The 21,567-nt window shown below is 43.0% G+C and overlaps 1 protein-coding gene across 3 annotated transcripts in view; it reads right to left on the bottom strand.

The window, feature by feature from the left end:
* PLXNA3 (plexin A3) overlaps positions 1 to 21,567 on the bottom strand; it is a 233,310-nt gene that overhangs the window by 62,843 nt on the left and 148,900 nt on the right. For all 3 annotated transcript variants that reach the window (XM_073599797.1, XM_073599798.1, XM_073599800.1), the window contains exons 6-10: positions 16,252 to 16,375; positions 15,148 to 15,301; positions 14,865 to 14,964; positions 12,100 to 12,214; positions 3,627 to 3,827 (exon numbers count right to left, since the gene is read on the bottom strand). In XM_073599797.1, coding sequence (XP_073455898.1) covers positions 3,627 to 3,827; positions 12,100 to 12,214; positions 14,865 to 14,964; positions 15,148 to 15,301; positions 16,252 to 16,375 — 694 coding nt within the window. The remainder of the gene's footprint in view (positions 1 to 3,626; positions 3,828 to 12,099; positions 12,215 to 14,864; positions 14,965 to 15,147; positions 15,302 to 16,251; positions 16,376 to 21,567) is intronic.

Below are 21,567 nucleotides of genomic sequence, written 5' to 3' on the forward strand. Positions count from 1 at the left end.
GGAGGTGTTATAGTGCCAGCTACTCAATGCCAGGCTGCCATATGTTGCTATTTAAAACATTTTTAAAACCAAAACCAAAGATGTAATATATTGCATATTACCAATCATTAGATGTGGAGGCTGCATTAGTGTTTTTATGCTTTTTCCCCTCTGTTTTCACCTGGCGATCTGGCCACTTGCACACCTATTAGATACCAGTCCCCACTCTGGATGAAGGAGCACAGGGGACACATCAGACAGCCACATTGTCATTCTTGAGGAAGGGGAGTGTTAAATGTTCAAGTAGATTTAAATACTCTAACAAATTGAAGCCAAACTCCTTCATTTACAGCAAACTTTTCTTTCTTTTTTTTTCTTTTTTACTTTTAGGATAAAATAAAATGAATAACTAAAATAATTTTAAGCACCCCTCTCAGTGTTAAATGGTTTGTCTCATCCCTGTAAACTGATACATCTGGAAGAGAGCCTGTTATTTCGAAAAACAACAAACTTACTGGCTGAATTACCAGGTGAAAATAAAGGAAAGAAAGCCTAAAAAAAAAAGAAAACAAATGCAACCATCACATTAAGAATTTGTAAGCTGCAATATAATAAATGTACTGCTTTAAAAGAGAAGTTCGGGTTTTTTTTTTTTTATAAAAAAAATATTTATACTCACCTAAGTGAATGCATTATCAGTCCTATGCTGCATCTGTCTCCCCTAATCGCTCAGTTCTCAGTATTCACTGAGCAGAGAGTCGATGACTGTCAGCTCTCTGCTCTGCCCCTCCAGTGCCCATTGGAGCACTGGGTTGTGCAGAAAGCGGGAGTGGCTCCGTTTCCCAGTGGCTCACAAAGGCTGAGCCAGCTGTTGGTCCACGCATCTGGGTGGATCCTGACTGTAAACTCTGGATCTTTCCTGAGCCTTGACCAGCAGAGTGACGTCAGTCGACAACAGGCTAAAGCGGGTCACAGCAGTGTCGAACGAACTGCACTTCTGTAATCCCCAGAAGTATAGCCAAAATAGTTTTGGCTATACTTCTCCTTTAATGCGACAGTGCTGGTGTGCCACAATGTCAGTTCATTACTGGAGGTCCCGTGTCAGTAACTAGAGAAGATGCTGAAAAATGTTGACACCATCCACTGAATAGCAGTGCTGTGGAAGAATCCTTCCTCCAAATGATCTGCTGTCATCTCTCTCATATATAAAACATCTCCCATGATTTTTCTGCCTTTTAAAGTTTGTTTTGATAGTTAGAACTTTATTAATGCAACATATTCTGACAGCACATTACACAGTCACCAAAACATGGTCTAACAGCAGTGTTTGCACCATGTGCAAAACTGGAGGGGTTGTTATGGCAACCAGTAATGTGATTCTAAGACGATCAAGAATAAAAAATAAACAAAGCAGCAGGTTGGTTGTTATGATAAGCAACATAGAGACTCTCTCAATTACTACACCTAATGTCCTCTCTTAGTAGAGCAAAAACCAAATACAATTGATAGAGAGGTTCCTCCCATGGGCAGGGCTGTCTTAATGAGTGAGCACACCTGGGCACCGCCCAAGGGCCCCAGCTGCATGGGGGGGGGGGGGCCCTGCACTTTCCCCAAAGCAGCTGGTCCTTGAGCCCACGGTGCCCCAAAATTGGGGGCCCCATGATGGCATTGAGAATGATGGATACACAGGGGAGGCAGGCTGGCAGCGGTGCGCCGTGCAGAACGATACCCATTTCACAGCCAGCAGGGAGGGGCAGGGCCCCATGCAGCTTGAATGTTGGCAGCACTGAGCACCCACCTGTGGAAGTAGCATTGTGGATAGTGTCATGATTTCATGGTGAGCCCAGATGCCCAGCACTGTTTGCGCTTGAAATGCCCGGAGGGATGCTCCCTCTTCCGCCCCTTGTTCTGCCTGCTTGATTGGTGTAGGGGAGTCCAGTGCTGGAGGTGGGCACATAGCCAAAAGTTTACATGAACTGTATCTCCACTGGAGAAGGGGGTACTACATGGATTCAATAATGGTGCTGGGTGATATCAAGGGTGTATGAGGGAAAACAATGCTGAGGAGGGATCTGGGATGCATAGGGGGTAGCAATGCTTGGGGTAGCTTTAGTGCTAGAGGTATCAGGGATGTAGACAGGCCACAGTCTAGGGGGTATCAGGAAGTAGTGGGGTAACAATACAACGGATATCTTATGGTATATGGTAACAGTGCTGGGGGGAATATCTAGGGTGTAGAGGGGTCAGAGTGCTGGGGGGATATCTTGGGTGTAGAGGGGTCAGAGTGCTGGGGGGATATCTGGGGTGTAGAGGGGTCAGAGTGCTGGGGGGATATCTGGGGTGTAGAGGGGTCAGAGTGCTGGGGGGGATATCTGGGGTGTAGAGGGGTCAGAGTGCTGGGGGGGATATCTGGGGTGTAGAGGGGTCAGAGTGCTGGGGGGATATCTGGGGTGTAGAGGGGCCATAGTGCTGGGGAGGCATCAATCTAGCAGATATATTATATGCACAGGACAGCTTTGTTACTTTATGTATGTAGTATTTTCCCATTGTTTCTTTGCTGTACAGAATGATTGTTCATGTAGTTAATGTGGAGCTGCACCCAAAAGGGGAAGCTCCACTTGTCTGCCTCCTACTTGATGTCTGTTTACCTGCGCTGCCTCCATTGTAGGGGCCCCAGAGCATTACTTTGCTCAGGGGCCTACGATGCTATTAAGATGGCCCTGCCCATGGGTGAGAGACCAAACAGGCTATTTTTACTATGAGGAGTCCACTATATGCCAAGGCAGTGTGTGCACAGGTGCCATTTTGTTGTAGTACGTGTGGTTCTCCGTTGCAATATTTTGGCAAGCATGCGTACACCATATCTGGAACAAAGAAAGCTGAGGCATTTGAAGGGAATTTTGCACTTAAATGAGATCTGAGAACAAAAATGCAGTGTGCACAGAATCACAGCACCTGGCATTTGGTCTTATTAGAATTTCCAGTTTCAAGGAACGTTAAATAAGGCTTCCTGTGATTGGCTGTTGAAATAGTGATGTCATGCCTGCCTCCCCACCTTGGCCAATCAAAGGAAGCATGCATGACAATACATGGTTTCTCCTGAATGGTCAGGTTCTGTTTAATTCTAGCAGCAGATGGGAAGTCGGCTGTACTGCTGCCAGACACAGCGCCACTCTACATAGCCAGGCAGGTGAGATACTTATTTCTTTATTTCTTAGTTGAGCTTCTTCTGAAACTACTCACTTTTCATTTGCTCCTCTGCAACAATGTTCAGCCACTGACAGCAAAGAAAATACAGAACACTTTCTGGTATTTGGGGGGGGGGGGGGGGGGAGACATGTGACTCACTTCCACTCATGTGACAACACTGGTGAGTGGCCCAGCAATGTCACATGGAGGAGAGATAGGGAGTCCTTAGCCCTGTGTAAACTCCGACTAGAGCAACTTGGGAGTTTACACAGGGCAAGAGCTGTGTAAGCGCCAAGTTGCTCTATTCTAGCTGCTGAGGATGCCATTAAAATGCATTATCTTCAGCATCATTTTCTATGTTGACCAAAAGTGCTATTCAGCACCCATTTAGCAGCTTACTTATTTCACTTGTTTCTGAAACTTCATTAAATGAATACTTCTGCACACTGTGCACTCACCGAAGTGTTCTGACACTGCACGCTGCTGCTGTTAAACCTCACGGCAGGAACTCGTTGTATTTTCCCTTCAATGTTGAACACGCATTCGTAGTTTTTCTGGCCAGACTGCGGCTGGGGGAGGTTCTTGGCTTTCAGAGTGATCGGTTGCACCACACCAACTGGTATCAAGATTTCACCGGTCGGAATAATCTCCGGGCAGCCCTACAAGGGAGACCAATCATGTTATACAGGTTTGCGAAGCGGACAGGAAAGAAAACAAGTATTAGCTGAACTGCATGCTGGAGCATATAGTTCTCTAAATGCTAAAAAATGAAAGTGCTTGTTGGAATAGAATATTTGTTTTAGAAAAAAACAAAAACGAAATGACCTCTTGAAGTGGAATGCAAAGGTGGTAAAAATATCAGAAGCAAAAACTTTTAAAATATCAACTTGTGTGTACTGTTTGTTTCTGCTGTACCAAATAAACTTAAATTGAATATCAGTGCTGCATGGTTCCTGGCAAACTGAACTACAAGTGTTCTTTTTATATCTCTAGTCAAACACAGTCATGAAATATTCCCACTAAAATCATCAGTTCCTGCCAACTGCTACAAAGCCTCCCCGCCTATGGGTTCTACATAACGTGGAAGGAAATAATTATGGAATCCAGCTGTGGGGCAGCGACACCTTCATTACAGCACTTTAGAGACTGAGAAATACAACAAGTATAAAAAAAAAAAGATAAAGTGCTCCACTCAACTATCATTTTTTAGGATGGGTCTGGCTTTTGACTCCACTTTAGTCTTCTGACTGATCATCTGTCTGATCTAAGGTATATAATAAAAGCAACATCACTGAATAAAACAATGTTTTTTCTTCCCAACCTGAAATCTTGCATAATCCTGATGCAATTACAGCAAGGTGAAAAAGAGGACGGACATAAAAGAAATGCAAGAGAAAGTTTGACAACGATAGCAGGAAATGGAGGCTAGATAAGCAGCTGCTATTATATGGGTGCCCCCCTGTGCAAAGGTCTTTGCGGTTACACATCCAATTTTTTATTCATAACTTTTTCCCCAATAAAAGGAATACAGACGGTCACACAAGCACGCGCACAATAATTTAAAGGCAGCTTTACACACATATAAAACCTCTTCAATCTGGAGGAGGACAAACAGAGGACACACATGAGGTCATCGAAATAAATCAGTCTTCCGTGAAAAGAGAAATGGCGCGTATTAGCCTGAGTGCCACTTCTACTTTCACGTTTTATGGTTTTAAAAGAGCTTTTCCATGTAAATCTGAGCTTGTTGGCACTTCTCGTGCCACTGCATTAACGGGAAAAGCATATTTATGACGCTGTGGGAAGGGAATCCAGACCAATGATGGTAAAGGAGTTCTAGCCGTGAAAAAACGGAGATGGGTGATCAAATATTTTTAACACATGGTGGCGTTGATAGAAATGAGTAGTTAGGGCTGCACACTGGTATATCCAATGCATTCACACTTCGATTGCATTTGCCATGGGTCAACTCAGAGAGATCCATTAGAAACGCTGGTGCAGTGGACACAACTATTTTAATTCGTAAAAATTAACTGTAGTATAAAAATAAAAAGACCCTAATAATGTTTATCCTGTATATCGTTTTTCTCCTGTAGCAAAAGGCAAAGAAAGCTGAAAACCTAATCTCCAGCCTGCAGTAGTATGTGTCTGAAACCTTGCATGACACGGATCTCATGGGCTCTAGCAATGCCTTTGTGGGCAAATATCAGGAGATTGTTCTGACAGGTCTGCTGCCTTGTCCTAAAGTCTAAGTGAACCTGTATTTGCTCATGCAGGGACCAGCAACAAATTAAATATATTAGCTGTCCAACTAGCTGCACATACCCGACTTTCTTCACTCCCTCTATTCAACTACAGGAGTGAAGGTACATACCCATAATTTCAGGTATGGGAGCCATGTGACTCACACATTTTCTAATGCTTGGTGCTTGTGGTGCACATGGGAATGGGAAGTCTTCGGCTCTGTGTAGGCTCCAGGTAAGGACTTGGAGCTTATACAAGGGTTCCTCCATTTCACTCTTAGCAGGCACGTATTGACAACTAGGGGGACAAAGCACAGGTTCACATGCCAACACACTTTTGATAATAGCCTCCTCTCCAGTCATTCTGGTTCAGAATGAGCAATTATGTAACATTTAAAGGCTTACCTAAAGACACTGAGACATGCTCAACTGAGCGTAACTGGAGTGAATAGCTAAGGGACAAGTTAGGAAAGCACTTTTATTACTGATAAGCCAACAGAACAGGTCTCCCCTGCCTCCATCAATAGACCTGAAGCGACTGAACTGCACTAGCCAGCACAAATTTCTGAGATCGGTCCTTTCATAATCAAGTACCCTTTAGTAGCGGTTCACACTGATGCGAGTTCATGGCGAATTTGATGCGTCAAAAACATTCTAAATTCGCATGTCATCCCTAAAGTCATTGTTTTCTATGGCCGCCGTTCACATACATGCGTTGCAATTCCTCTATGAATGCGATGCGATAAAAAAAAGGGTCTTGTGCGAGTTTACAGCGTTGCGTTGCGAATTTAGCCTCCATAGACATCAATGTAAATCGTTCTGGAATCGCATTGTTGGTTCAGATATGTGCGAATTCCACCACACTACTCTCCACAAAAACCAGGAAATACACAGGAAGTTAATACCCTTTTTTTTCATTATGATTCCATTGGCTAGAACATCAATCGCAGCTATGACCAACTCCTGAAATTCGCTGTAATATCGCGTTAAAATCGCAGTAAATTCGCGGTAAAATCGCACCTCACACAGGACAAAAAAACGGAACAAATTCGCAGCGCAGCAGTGTGAACCGACACTTAAAAGTTTATGGACAACGTTAGTCCTCTCGGGCTATTTACTAAAAATATTTAACTAATGCCTGCCAATGTCATGTGACCAGACAATGGAGGGATGCACATATAGAATAATCCCTCAGGTTTTGTTTTGTGGTTGCTTCATTCTTCCTGAAAACAGTAATAATGATATTAATTTTCTGTTCTTTTATTGGTCCTCTGTTACATGCATGTATTGCTTATGACTATTACGGACTTGAACGTGTGTCCTTCATTATCTGTATTTTGTAAGACTCAAAAATGTATTGTCAACCGAAGCTAGACTCTTTGGTTACGTTTTGGCTAAAGTATATATATATATATATATATATACACACACACACATACATATATACATACATATACACACACACATACTGTATATATATATATATATATATATATATATATATATATATATATATATATATATATTCCCTACGCGATAAAAAATAAATAAAAATTGGAGGGTGGGATGAGGACACTGGGCTTTAAAATATATTACAACATAAATGTTATGAAATCTTTGTTGTACACAATTTTTCGTAACCATAAAGTTTATCTAATCAGAAGATGCAGCATACAAATGCATTCAACGCACATTGAAGGGGATCCTCTGTACTGTTATCTACAATAGATTTTGATTATCTTTGAAAATGCAACCTAAAACCGACTTGTTACAAACCGAAATGCTAGCAAGGATTAAAAATGCAGATGATATCTGGACATGTTAAAGAACAGATAGAATGAATTCTGCTGATATGACAAAATAGGATGTACTCTGCATATCAGGATAAAGCAATGAATACCAAAATGGAGACTCTTTAATATCAGTTTCTATAGGTCTTCTAGCTAATGGCAAAGTCTGTGCTAACGTTAAAGAATTTGAGTTTAACCTCTTTAAAAATAACGTCCCCACTCAAACTTATTGATAATTTTTATATAAGAAGTCAACAGGTTTCATACCAAAGGTGGTAGAGGGCTGCGAGACAATATCAGAAAAACAGAAAGATGTGTGTGAGCAGTTTGGTAAAATTGTATATGCAGTAATGGAATGTATGTATGCGGTGATTGAATTACAGCTGCACGGTGCATTATTCCACATGATGTTTTCAGAGTCTTCCTCCCTTATTCTCTGCACAGCGGCTCTTCCCCCTAGTGCCCCTGGGAGATGTGCAGCAAAAGATGAGGGACCACGTGGCCTTCTGCCTACTTACAGCTTGACGCCTCAGGAAGGCTCTTGTTGCCATGGCAACACATCCTCTCTCGCTGCTAACCCAGAGCTGGTTGACGTGGGTTACATCTAAGCTAGGGGCTGCATGCATGCAAATCTACAATAGTGTGTGAATGGTGATGTGTAGAATTAGCTTGAGTATGTGCATCTGGGCCAAGTCTCAGCCTATTTGAGTATCTTGAAACAGAGTATACTAGCTTGTCTCGACCGACCTTTTAATAGGCAATGGCCAATTATTGGGGGGGGGGTGAACCAAACATCAGCATGCAAATTTAGATCAGAGCTAGTAAGCAGGCACATGTAATCATGCGTTTACTCATTGCTGCTGGCTTCTAGTGGAAACTTGCCCCAACAACAAACATGGTGGCTGCAATTTCTAACCTGCTTCTGAAAATGGTAGCTACCTTAATGTCATGATGATCTAACAGCTTTAACAAAGTGTCAATGACCTCAAAAAAATGTAGAGATTGGCAGGCTCCAATATCACTGGCTGCATGACTGCCCCATTTTTGTGATTCAGAAAGCATTTAAAAAAAGTGGCAACCAAGCCACTGGCATTTCCAGGAGGTGGTGAGCAAAAGCTCATCTTTCCAAGGATGGTTCCATAGATTTCTTTCCATGCATGTTTCTTTAAGTGAAAAACATTCATAAAACACTTCTGATCTCTAACAGTGTGCAGGTGACAAGTTCACTTGAAGTGCAACTTCATAATTTTGAAACCTCTCATACCGCAAGGTATGGCAGTGAAGAAGTCAAGTCTTGTAAATACTGTGTCACTCATCTTCCTGCATGCCCATACAGGCTACCGCATACAAATCTAGAAACTTGCTAATAGCTATGTTGTCTTTTCTATAGCCAACAATGGAATGGTCAAATTACTACTCTGTGTTGCACCTATGAAAGATGGCAGCTCAAGTTATTTTTAAACCACCAGGATCATTGGCTACCAGTAAACCTTGAATATGTTCCACTATGTGTTCTTCAAAAACTTATTCAAGCATAAAAGGATTAAAATAATAAAGAACATTTTTATTTTCTGTTCATTTTCATTTTTAATATACAGTGTGGAGAGGAAAACAAACAAATGTATTAATAGATGAAATAAAGATCAAAGAAAACAAAAACACAATATCTGTCTATGGAGTTCAAGGTATCCAATTACTTTAGCCAAGCTTCTTTTAAAATGTAGAAAAGCGAAGATACGCTGAATTATTTTGTTTAGAGGCCTCTCCTACTTCTCTATAGAAAGAACAGTGATAGTCATCCAGATTACCAGTGAGGGGCGTTTTCCCAAATCTTAAATGAACCAACTCAACTGAAGAATGCCATTTAGAAAGAAAATTATACAAATTTTGTTAGAGATAAGAAAATGCTCTTGAAATAGTCACGTCTATGATTTGCAAATTTAGCTCTTTGCATAGGCATGAGCAGAACAGAAACAGAACACTTCCATTACTCCTCTAAGATTATTGTGTGTTGCATAGGATTTAAGATGGATGTTTTCAGCATTGTTCAAGAACGATTGCCACCCCCTGACGTGGTGCGAGGAGATGGGTAGTCAGGCGCTGCCGATTAAAACTCGCTGCTTATCCAAGCCCTGACACTTTCAGATCAGTGAGATTCTCACTTTCACACACTAACACCAGCATTTGGCACTGAAGCCTGCTGACAATGTATATACCATAGAGGAGGGGGAGTCTATCGTGAAAAGACGCTGCTTATAGTCACCGTCTTTTCATGAAAAAAAAGTGAACGAAAAAAAGGACAAAGAGAATGCACAGGAGGGAGGACAAGACTGAGTCAGAGAAGGTAAAAAACAAAAAACAATAGCACATTCAGTAAAGTGGGCAGAAAAAAAAAAGAACAAAGCCGTTTTTATCTCGGTTTACAAACCACCCAAAAAAGGGTCAATAAAGTCCCCAAAAAAAGATTTCGGTTATAGGTAGTGAGAATTTCCCACTGGCTTCCTGAACCTCTTTGGAACCCTGAAGTGAGATGTCCCAGCTGGACATCCAAGCGCTGGCCACTTCACCATGGAGGTTTACCACCCCTTCTGTGACCTCTCTAATAAGAAATGAAGATAAAAAGGGAAAGCGGGGTTCCTTTGGAAGGAGCAGCAGGTAAGCACCTGCATTCCAGAGATTGTACCACTTCAGTCCTCTAGAAATATTAAGAAGTCAGTGGGTGATTCACAACTCCAGCAACTAAGTATCCATTAGACTAGACTCTCTATTTAAAGGAAGCTTTAAATCTTTGAAAGGTTTGGCATCATACAGTTTAAAAGGCCACCCACCCTAGTGGTGTCTTAGACTACAGAGGTAATTTCAGCAGTTCAGCTGGGAGCTGTGCAGTGACAAATTGGGCCATAATTTTAGTGTAAGCCAACAAACTACTTTCAGTTGAACTAAAATACAATAAATTATCTTACACAGATATAATTGACATCTCATTTTAAGTAGCATGTCAACCAAATTATTTTTTGTTTTGCAGAAAGTTTGGATTTCAAGGAAAACCCTTTCTTGGATAACCAAAGGAGAAGTATAGCCAAAGCTATTTTATCTATACTTCTCCAATGGATCATAGAAGTGCAGTTCGTTCTGCACTCCTGTGATTTGTTTTCTGCCGACAGGATGGCTGAAGCCTGCTGTCAGCTGACGTCACTCAGCCCACCCAGGCTCTGAAAAAAAAAATCTGACCATATGGTTGGGATCCGCCCAGAAGCTGGCTCAGCCTCTCAGTGATCTGCCAAGAGCCTGAGCCAGCCCCTCCCACTCCCTCCACAGCTCAGCACTCCAGTAAGCGCTAAAGGGGCAGAGCAGAGAGCCACTGACTGACAGTCTCCAGCTCTCTGCTCACAGAATGCCGAGAACTGAGCTTTCAGCAGTCTGATCGCTCAGTTCAGAGCCGGAGGGGGACGGATGCACCATCAGTTCGATGCGGCATCCACCTAGGTGAGCAATGTTTTTTTTTTTTAATCGAATTCCCGTGCTTCTCTTTTAAAGTTTTAAAACTGCAAGCTTTCAAATACATTCATTCCTTCATCAACCATTATACAATTTGGATAGAGTGGAGGAGGGTGAGGAGCTTTGTTAGCATCATTTGCCCATTGTGTCCTCACTAGGGATACTCCACTAATTCAGGGAATCCCCAACAGGGCACAGTTATCAAGACTAGACAATTTTTAATTCCGCCTCAGCCAATGTCTCTGTTGGTGAGATTTCCCATTACTTCCTGTCCCAGTAGTTCCATTTACCTTGGCAGCAAGTTAGGAGAGATAATTACCAAATGCAGTCAGTAATAAAAAAAAAACACCTGTCAGAGGTTTACCCCTTCCCCATTCTTAAAAACAAGTTTTGGTTACAGCTGCAAAACAGACTATTGCTAGATCATGGAAAAAGCCAAACATCCCTTTTGAGGAGCTTAAATATTATCTAAATTTTAGAACCTATGGGATCCCTAGATTACACGCTACATGCCGTTGGACTTTGACTGCACTCTCCTTACTATAGTGCCCCTATGCAACTATGTTTGATCCTCCCCACAGCCATGGGGTTTTGTTCCAGCCTAGGCTCCTTTCACGTTTGTGCGACTTGAAAGGCCTGTGATTTTGCCATAATTTTTTTACTGCAATTTGCAGCGACTGACACAATTTTCTTGTGATTCTGACGCGACTTGAAGCAATGCCTGTGTAATCTTGAGGTCTCTGCACAGATATGAATGGTACGCGCTGCAAATCATGGGGTACGACTTGTCATGCAACTTTGCAGTCCCAAGTCGCACATGTGTGAAAGGAGCCTTAAGGTGATACTAATGTCTCTTTTTTGTTTAAAAATAACAAACATGTTATACTTACCTGCTCTGTGCAGTGGTTTTGCACAGAGCAGCCTAGCTCCTCCTCTTCTCTGGCTCATCTTCATCACTCCTGGCCCCTCCCTCCTGTTGAGCAACTTGCTATGGGGGCACCCAAGCTGAGCCACAGCTGTGTGTGACCATTAAGACACAGAGCCACAGCCTGGCCCTGCCCCCTCTGTCTCCTCATTGGTTCACTGACTTTGATTGACAGAAGCAGGAACCAATGGCACTTTGCTGCTGTCTCAGCCAATGAGAGTCTCTCGTGCAACATAGCTGGATCGAGATGGGGCTCAAGTATAATGTGGGCTGAGGTGGGCTGCTGCACACAGAAGGCTTTTTATTTTAATGCACAGAAAGCATTAAGATAAAAAGCCTTCTGCTTTACAATCACTTTAAGGCATGGAATGCCACAGATTTGGCATGTACAGCAATGAGATAAACAATGCTATCTGGATTATTACAAAAAATTAGTTTGCTTCCCAACAGGCAGACGCGAGCTGGTGATACATACATCAGTGTTGTTCACGCGACCTTCCAGAAAGAAGCACTCTTCGGCATTGTGTGTACAAATATGACGGTATTTACACCAGTGGCATGCATACGGACTGACCACGCAGGACATACACCTGCCAATGAGAAAGACACCATAGTGAAATGGTTAAAATACAATATAAACTTGCATACACGTTCTTATCACATCAACCTACATCATTTTAAATTGGAGTAGTTAATACCTTTTAAACTTAGATGAAGTAGGAAATGGTTAAAATCTGCTCCTGGCCAACAAAGCATGCTGAATCTCAACTCAGACCACAGCATGGCTTCCCACAATTAACAGGCAGGTACTTGAACATTAACCCTATATATCTGTTTTTCAACCTGAAATAGATCTTAAATGAAATGTGCTTTACTTCCAATAAATTAAGTATATTGTTGAGAAGCATGTGGTAGTCCCAAAAAATGTATGAAAATCTGGTATAGGTGGGTGGACTCTTTGGATACATAAGATGTTTGGAGGTAGAATGCTGTGGGAGTTTAACCTATTGGTACAGGAGGCCACGTCACTATTTGCTCCCAATTTTCGATGTGATACTTCTTCGCTATAGGATTCGTTCAGGTAGTAAAGAAAAACCCTCCGGGGCAACTTTTTGTGTTTAAGAAATTAACTAGAAGGCCTAACTAAATAGTAAAATATAACAAATGTTACTGTAAAAATATATGTTAAAAGAAAAAAAAAAAAAAAACTTAGCCTACCTTAAAAGTGGGGCAGTGTCAGTCAGTAGAGCAGTGGATAGTGTCAGCAGGGCAGCGGAAGGTGTCAGCAGGGCAGCGGAAGGTGTCAGCAGGGCAGCGGAAGGTGTCAGCAGGGCAGCGGAAGGTGTCAGCAGGGCAGCGGAAGGTGTCAGCAGGGCAGCGGAAGGTGTCAGCAGGGCAGCGGAAGGTGTCAGCAGGGCAGCGGAAGGTGTCAGCAGGGCAGCGGAAGGTGTCAGCAGGGCAGCGGAAGGTGTCAGCAGGGCAGCGGAAGGTGTCAGCAGGGCAGCGGAAGGTGTCAGCAGGGCAGCGGAAGGTGTCAGCAGGGCAGCGGAAGGTGTCAGCAGGGCAGCGGAAGGTGTCAGCAGGGCAGCGGAAGGTGTCAGCAGGGCAGCGGAAGGTGTCAGCAGGGCAGCGGAAGGTGTCAGCAGGGCAGCGGAAGGTGTCAGCAGGGCAGCGGAAGGTGTCAGCAGGGCAGCGGAAGGTGTCAGCAGGGCAGCGGAAGGTGTCAGCAGGGCAGCGGAAGGTGTCAGCAGGGCAGCGGAAGGTGTCAGCAGGGCAGCGGAAGGTGTCAGCAGGGCAGCGGAAGGTGTCAGCAGGGCAGCGGAAGGTGTCAGCAGGGCAGCGGAAGGTGTCAGCAGGGCAGCGGAAGGTGTCAGCAGGGCAGAGAATGGTGTCAGCAGGGCAGAGAATGGTGTCAGCAGGGCAGAGAATGGTGTCAGCAGGGCAGAGAATGGTGTCAGCAGGGCATTAAACAGTGTGTCAGCAAGGCAGAGAATGGTTTTAGCAGGGCATTGGACAGTGTCAGTAGGGCAGAGAATGGTGTCAGTAGGGCAGAAAACAGTGTCTGTAGGGCAAAGGATGTGTTAGTAGTTTTTTTAATTTTATTATTCTTTACAATGTTTGATTGTTTTTTACCAGTTTTATTTTGTATTATTTTTACAATTTTATTTTAGCAGCCCTGTTGTGGTATAAATCACTCACTGTGTTCATTCAGAAAAATAAGGGGCCAGTAAATAACATTTACCAGTCCCGTCCCTTGCTCTCCATCCTAAAGATCCCACGCAGTCGCTGGCAGCAGGTGCGTCATAAGACATGACAGCACTCAAAAAAATTGATTGTCACAGTAAGTAGATCTTGACATAATCAGTACAAATGCTTGTGAACCAATACCAACATATGATGTACTGTGGCAGTTGGTAAACCATCGATTGCGGGCAGGTGACTGGTAGAATGCACCCCTTCCTTGCCAACTCCCGGAATATGAAAAGGAGGGGCGGCATTTACTGGAATTGTTCCCCTTTATTTCCTCCTGTGGCAGTTAAATGCCAGCGGGAAAGAGGAGAAGCCACCTTTCAGCTGCCACAGGAGGAAATACAGGGGAACGATTCCAATAAATGCCGCACCAACTGTCCAGGTTCCTGATCGACACTTAGATCATGATCGGTGGGTTTTCAAACCCATGCAGAACATCATATGTTGCTTACTGTGACAATCTATTTTTTGAGTGCTGTGATGCCGCATGATGTAGAATTATTTTATGGATAATAAAAAAACGAATCTTTGGATTTTGTTTGCTATTTTGGATGTTTTTGGGCTACACTGCAAGTGAGGGATTTCACCCATTTTATTTCTTCTCATTATAGTCAGGCAGGGAGTATCTTCATTAGCAATTGTCTCTGGGTGGTGATAAAGTCTTCCACCAAACAGCTAGTCAGAAGCTACAAGAAGATACTTTAGTACAGTGGTTCTCAACCTTAGTCCTCAAGTACCCCCAACAGGCCATGTTTTAGGAATTTCTCTTAGTTAAAACAGCTGTCCAAATCACCAAGCCATTGACCCTGATTTAAAGCACTTGTGCGAGATAAAGGAAAACCTGCAAACATAGCCTGTTGGGGGTACTTGAGGACTGAGTTTGAGAACCACTGCTTTAGTATACAGTAAGTTCACAGACCATGAAAGCCACTAAGAAATTAGAATAATATATACAACTAGGGAACCAGAGAGGTAGAGAAGAAAGCTTACGACTGAAGGACGCTGCAGTTGTAGAAGACAAAGTCAGTGCTGGCAAACCTCAAACCCGTCTCTTTGGACTTCAGGTGTAACTGGACTGTGTGCAGAGCTCCTGGAGTAAACAAAAGATAAATTATCAGAAAGAGAGCTAAAGCAGGACTCTAGCCATACATGGCAGAGCAAAGTATGTTCAGTGTGGTGGTAATACAAATGAAGATGCTGACAGTTTGCTCCACTGCGTTTATTGCGCCGTGTGAATCGGTGTCGGTTTTGGTTACAGAGCACACAGACCCACCCTGTCCTCCGGTGATTCCAGGAATGTCACGCAGTGAGGGGGAGGAGCATTGAATGGTTTCATCCACCAGGACAGCCTCGCTTTCGGCCATGTCCCCGAACACACAGGTAACACCGGAAGACAAATCAGGGACATTCTGCACAGACAGGTTCAGCTACAGAGAGACATAGATGTTACACAATCAGGGAAATATAAATATAACAAAAACAGCAACCAACTTTAACCACTTGCCTACTGAGCACTTTCACCCCCTTCCTGCCCAGGTCAGTTTTCAGTTTGCAGCGCTGTCACAATTAAATGACAATTGCGTGGTCATGCAACAAAAATGAAACTTTTACAATTTTTTTGATAAAAAGATAGAGGTTTCCTTTTGTGGTATTTAATCACCACTGTTTTTTATTTTTTGCTAAACAAATTTAAGAAGTCCAAAAATTTTGGAAAAAAAAAAGTTTTCGTTTTTGTTATAAAAATGTTTAAATAAGTAAATTTTTCTCCCTTACTGATGTGCACTGATGAGGCTGCACTGATGGGCACTGAAAGGTAGCACTGATGGGCACAAATTGGTGGCACTTGTGGGCACTGATAATCAGGACACTGATGATTAGTGCTCTGATTATCAGTGTAGATGTCCCCCTGTGTGCATTTGTCAGTTATCGTCTCTGCTCACACGCTGTCAGCATGAGAGGACTGTTGATAGCCAGCAAATACTGTTTACACTGTGATCAGACACACCTAGTCACATGGTAAAGAGCCACTGTGATTGGATCTTTATTCTGATCACAGATCCCCGCTGATGCGTGCCACAGCAGGGCACGGAAGCGTGATCACAGGACGTCATCCAGCAATGCAAGCCCACGCTGTAGCCATCTTTTGGCTTTAGCGTGGGTGGAAGGTGGTTAGATACGAGCGCCTATAAATTTGCCATTTTTGGTTGCTTCACTATAAATAAGCCCCAGTTTGTTGTAAAACCAAAAAGCCACTCATGACCGATCACTATGCAAAGCAGTAGATTATATTTGTATAAATATAGTAATTGAAGTGTGTGCACCTTTTATTTGGCTCGACATTACACAAGGCAGAATTCCCCATTGAAGTGCACCTTACCAGCAGTTCAGGTACGCTGACAGAGGCGTTGTTAGGAGTCACCTCCAGGCGCATGCATTGGCTGAGATCATTCGTAAAGCGGTGAGGCTCGGCTGCCCGTTCACACTCACTCTCTCTACAGCACCTGCACAGATATTAGAACATGTTTACATCTACATGAAACAAATCTATTGAACAACATAAAATACTTCCTAAGAAAAAGATATTAAAGGGAAATTATAGAGTGAAAAACTGTATAGTGTGCCAATCACAGTCGGTTGCTGTGGGATAGAGAAGTGAATTTTCTGTTTTTTTTTTTTTAGAAAATAGCAGCTAGCTGCAGAGAAAAACGAGTGAATATAAAGAAACTCCATGTGGATATAAAAATGACCCATTTCCTCTAGTTGTGTATTCACTAAAAACAGAGATATTTTAAAATTGTATGTATTAAAGCTGAAATCTGGGCTAGACAACTATTGTCCAAATATAAAAGCCATGTGTATTTCTAAACTGGTCATAGACGGTTTGAATCTCGGCCAGGGACCTCAAACTATGTTCGGCCGCGATTCAAACCATGTATGTATGGGCAGGCTGATTGTACCCATGTTAACCCATCAATCGACTCGGGTACAACCAGCATGTCAGAATTTTAGCATGCAATTATTGCCAGCAGCTATACCCACCAGCAATAATCACTGTGTTCTACCAGCAGGGATGGCTCTCCGTGCCCCCCACTGGGAGAACACAATAACTCTGTGGGAGGGATTCCCCCCATCAGCACTGACTGCACTAATGGGGGAATGGAATGATTTTCCTTCCTGCAACCTGTGATTGCAGGAAAGAAAATTGCATAACCTGTGGCCGGCTTAAATCTTGGTATTCTTGTGAATTTTTTTCCATACCCGTGCACTAAACCTGTATAAAACAACTTGTGCACTTTGCAACTGTGTGGGAGTTTCCTGTAATAAAGACCAGTCACTGCTACTCCCTATCCCTGCACAAGGTGCTTGATCACGCATCTACCATTGAGGAATATATTTCAACGATCATTTTTGTGCCCAGAGTCAGCTTTAATAAAACACAACCTAACAAGCAGGTAAACTTTTGAACAAAAAATGACACCAAACATTACTTTAAGAAGAATTCGGAACATCTACTTGCTAAAATTATACTACAATGTAAAGTTGGGGAAGGATTCAAACCTCTTTCGGATGAATACTTCTACAATAAAACTTTAATGCAGAGTAAAATGCATCAGCGGAAGGAACCTAGGGGAGTTGTGCATGGACTTCTAGTCCATAAAGTTTAATGTGGGATGGAAGCCTGTTGTGCTACTCTCAAGCATTTCGCATGTACAGTACTGTGCTACAAATCTGCAGTGATCATTGAGTTATAGAACTAAAATCTGAATCCATTATACATGACATCAATAAAGAATACTCTGTGTAAAGGTTAGCTACACTGTCTAGCGATATTGATTGTTCAGACAAAATATGGAGATATTGGCTGGGATCAGCAGAGGCCAAGCAAGTATGAGTTAGCACCATCTGCTGAACCGTATGTGACATGTCATACGATCTCTGCTCAGAAAACAGGGAAGAAAATAGAGGAAGCAAAAGCATGAAAAACACAACAGCCAATATTAAGAAAATGTACAGCTGAGGAAGAGCAAAACTTTACAGATAAGGATAGACAGAACAAACTGCATAGCAGAAGCGAAAACACATCATATGCAGCATGATCTCATTCATCATAAGTTACTAACCACAAATAAAAATGCAGTCAGCGGTTACTTGACGATTTTACAAGTTTGTGTTTTGTGGTTTGCTGGTAAACACAGTATATTCAGAATTACAGAAACAAAAAAACAAAAACACACATTACAAGCTGCTTTAGGGAAAAAAATAATAAGGGGGAGTTGTAGGGCCCCTTTCACATCTAAACAGACCTGAAGCCACAGGTGTAACTAGAACATTCAGGGCCCCGATGCAAGAAACCATGAAGGGCCCCCCTGAGCCCGGTGGTGGAACGGCAGGGTTTGGTCGCAAGTGCGACCCGGGTAGTTCCGCTACTGGTATCTGTCGTTTTTTCTCTTTTTGTTACTTTTTTTAAATTCTTTTTTACCATTTTTTTAACACAACTGTATTTATTTTTTACATTTTTTTTAATTTTTAAGAGGGCCGTTGGGGGATGTTGATGAAATATCAGGGGTCTAAACAACCTATGCGGTTTTACCTTTGAGCCACAGAAAGGAGATTGAGGACACAGCCCTTAATCTCTATAGCTGCAGCCTCAGCTGCACAGAATGGACAGGAATAGCTCTATACAGAACTTTTTGTTCATTCAGAAAACTGAAGCATTGTAAACACAGTTTACTATGTCTCAGTTATGAATGGACAGAGTCAGTGATTGGTACTGATCACTGACTCTGTCCATTCAGAATTCACCGCTTTCCAACCTGACACATACCCCACAGTCGCTAGAGGGAGAGGAGAGGGGGGAAACCGGTAGAGCTGAGGAGGAGCCAGGGGAGCACACAGGGGCAAGGGGGCAGAAGAAAGAAGAGGAAGCTGAATAGGAGGAGTGACAGGACATTGTATAGAAGATCCAATCCCCTCCATTTTCCTCCTGCAGAGCTGAATGCCTGCGGGAGGGAGAGGAGGAGAAGCAGGCTTTCAGTGGCTGCAGGAGGAAAAGAGAGAGGATCAGTTCCTCTATATGCCGCCCCTGCTATCCAGGTGTAGAGGGGAGCCGCATGGGCCACCCTGGAGCTGGGTCGCAATTGCGAACCTTGTAGTAAGGGCCACAGCCTGAAGCGATTTCCTGAATATGTTGGTGTCCAGGTACGATCAGGTAATCACTGCATGTCCAGTTACACGCAAACAGCTGTGGGCACAGTCAGCCTCTCATTGTTTTGTACAGCACTTCCTGCCCACAGTTATTGGCATTCACCCTGCTGAGTCTCCTGCGGGAAATCGCAGTCTGACCCTTATTGCAAATGTGAATGGGGCCTTATATTGTTTTTGAAAAAAAAAATGTAAACATTAGAGAAATTAACAGAATTAAAATTTTAAGAGCATTTACACCCAAAATTGATATTTTGGTTATATGTGGTTGATAGCAAAGCACAGGTAGCCTGATTGCACAACGAAGAAGCAGCGACATTGTCAGATGGAATTCAGAAGCAAATAAAAGGACCACACTTGCCAGAGACAGAATCGGTAACATTCTACTTACATTATGCTTTTCAAGAAGCTCCCTCACTGCTGAAAACTGGCAATATGCTACTCTATCAATGCTTCCTCACTAGCGATTCCGTTTACAGCAGAGCAACTTCCACTAGTCATAACAGAAGTTTAATTTCAAGGATACTGCTCCAGGGAAAATGTTGCCACCAACAGCATTGCCCATTAGACATGATCATTTTGTGACTTCACATCAGCCACATGGCAGGAAGAAAGATATAATTCTCTCACAATTCTCTTGGATTCTCCAAGTTGCTTGCTTGCTCCACATTATTCACAATGGTGAAACCATTGTTTGGCTTGGTGATGCCCAAAGCAGTTATAATCTGAGAATTGCTAGTAAGGTTATCTCATCGCTGGAATTACAGAGAGGCCTGGAGTCCAGCATACAGTTTATTTCCTGTACACCCCGACTTTTACTGAATAACTGCCACTGAGACCAAGGACCTGGTTGTGCTGGATGATTGGGGTGTCAGGTTTACAAGACTGGCTGAACAGAATTACAAATTTTCTGGCAGTTAAACACATGCATTTCAACAGTGTATTTAAAAATGAGATTTGTGTTTTAGAGTTCTTGGTGGAGTTCTATAAATCCGTCACCACGTTTTTAACATTATGTACAACTGCCCTTACTTCAGGATCAGATAGGCTTGCATAAGTTCTCATCCATCTGTACTTATTAATCAATAGCTCTTTTATAAAAGCCAGTTTAAGTTAGCTTTATGAGTCCTTTAAACCTGACAGTGACAGAGTTCATAAAGGCCTAGAGAAGCAAGACAAAGCAATACGCTAAGAGGACTGAGCAAGGCGGGGGTCTCAGAACAGTCGCTAGCATTGTGTGTGAGGCAGAGGCACCCTAGCTCCCTCCTTTCGTCCTTAGGGGATGGAGAAATACAATCCCTACAGCTCATTGTCCCCTGCACGGTTGGGCGTGCAAGTGACCGGAAGAATGTTGCCCTCCTGTGCTCATAAACGGTTTCATTAGCACAAAGCAGCCTGCATTTTCTAATAGGTTCTTGGAGAATGACCCCCCTCAGCTCACTAGGCTGCTATTGTTCCCCCGGCCACTTCCTACTCCCTGGAGGAAGAATAGATGCAGCAAAGCCCCAGTCATATATTAGCTAGGGACTTTACAGGGTCATCGAGAGACTACACAACTACTTTAATCACCAGCAGAGGATGGGAGGACGGGGCAAGAGGGCCGCGGTGCTGACAAAGAGGAGGCCAGAGGGAGGAGGGTGGGGGAAGAGTGCTGACAGCCAGCGCAGGAGGGTAGGCACTCTGCCTGGGTGGAAGAGGACAGACCTCAAGATTTACTACCGTTTTAACGGCCTTACCATTTAATACACGAGATGAAGACACGGTATAATTATCAGGAGAGGCAGGCCAGCGATTAACAGATTTGACCTCTGAAGTGGGATATACTTCATCTTCCCATGAATTATACTGACAGTGCAGTGGAAAAAAATAAAATGGATTGTGTGTATTAAAAGATATTTTCCAGGCCCAGTGTCTTGTATTGCTCAGAGAGGATTATTCGCCATTCTGAGCTTAGTTATGAAAATAAATAATTGCAAACCAGCTGGCAAGAAAATGGTTTATGTCAAACATTTTTTCGCTCTTTAATTTCCTGTATCAACATATCACTAACATATTCCGCAATGTATTTATTCACTTCAGCCCCTGCACCAGAGGAGCTCACACTCTAATGTCTCACCATAGTCACACAGCGCTGACATATTTCAAGGTACTATAGAGAGAACGCTAAAACTATTTGGGTAAGTTTCTGCACCAGAGGAGCTTACATTCTAATGTCCCATCACGGTCGCACACTATCTTTATAAATTTATAAAGCTCTAACATATTCTACGATGCTGTATAGAGAACACTGAACCATTCACATCAGTCTCTGGACCAAAAGGCGCTTATACCCTTATGTCTATGTCTTTGAGGGCAATCAAATAGGAACTCCTATACAACTAAACTCAGTTGAATTATATAGATTTGAATGAACTATTAAAAAGCCACTGCAAACCTATCCTGACAATGCTAGCTGTCTGGCTGTCATGGTAACCCAGTGGCTGCAACATTT

Source organism: Aquarana catesbeiana, linkage group LG09 (assembly GCF_042186555.1).
Source record: "Aquarana catesbeiana isolate 2022-GZ linkage group LG09, ASM4218655v1, whole genome shotgun sequence".
Taxonomy (NCBI): Eukaryota; Metazoa; Chordata; class Amphibia; order Anura; family Ranidae; genus Aquarana; species Aquarana catesbeiana.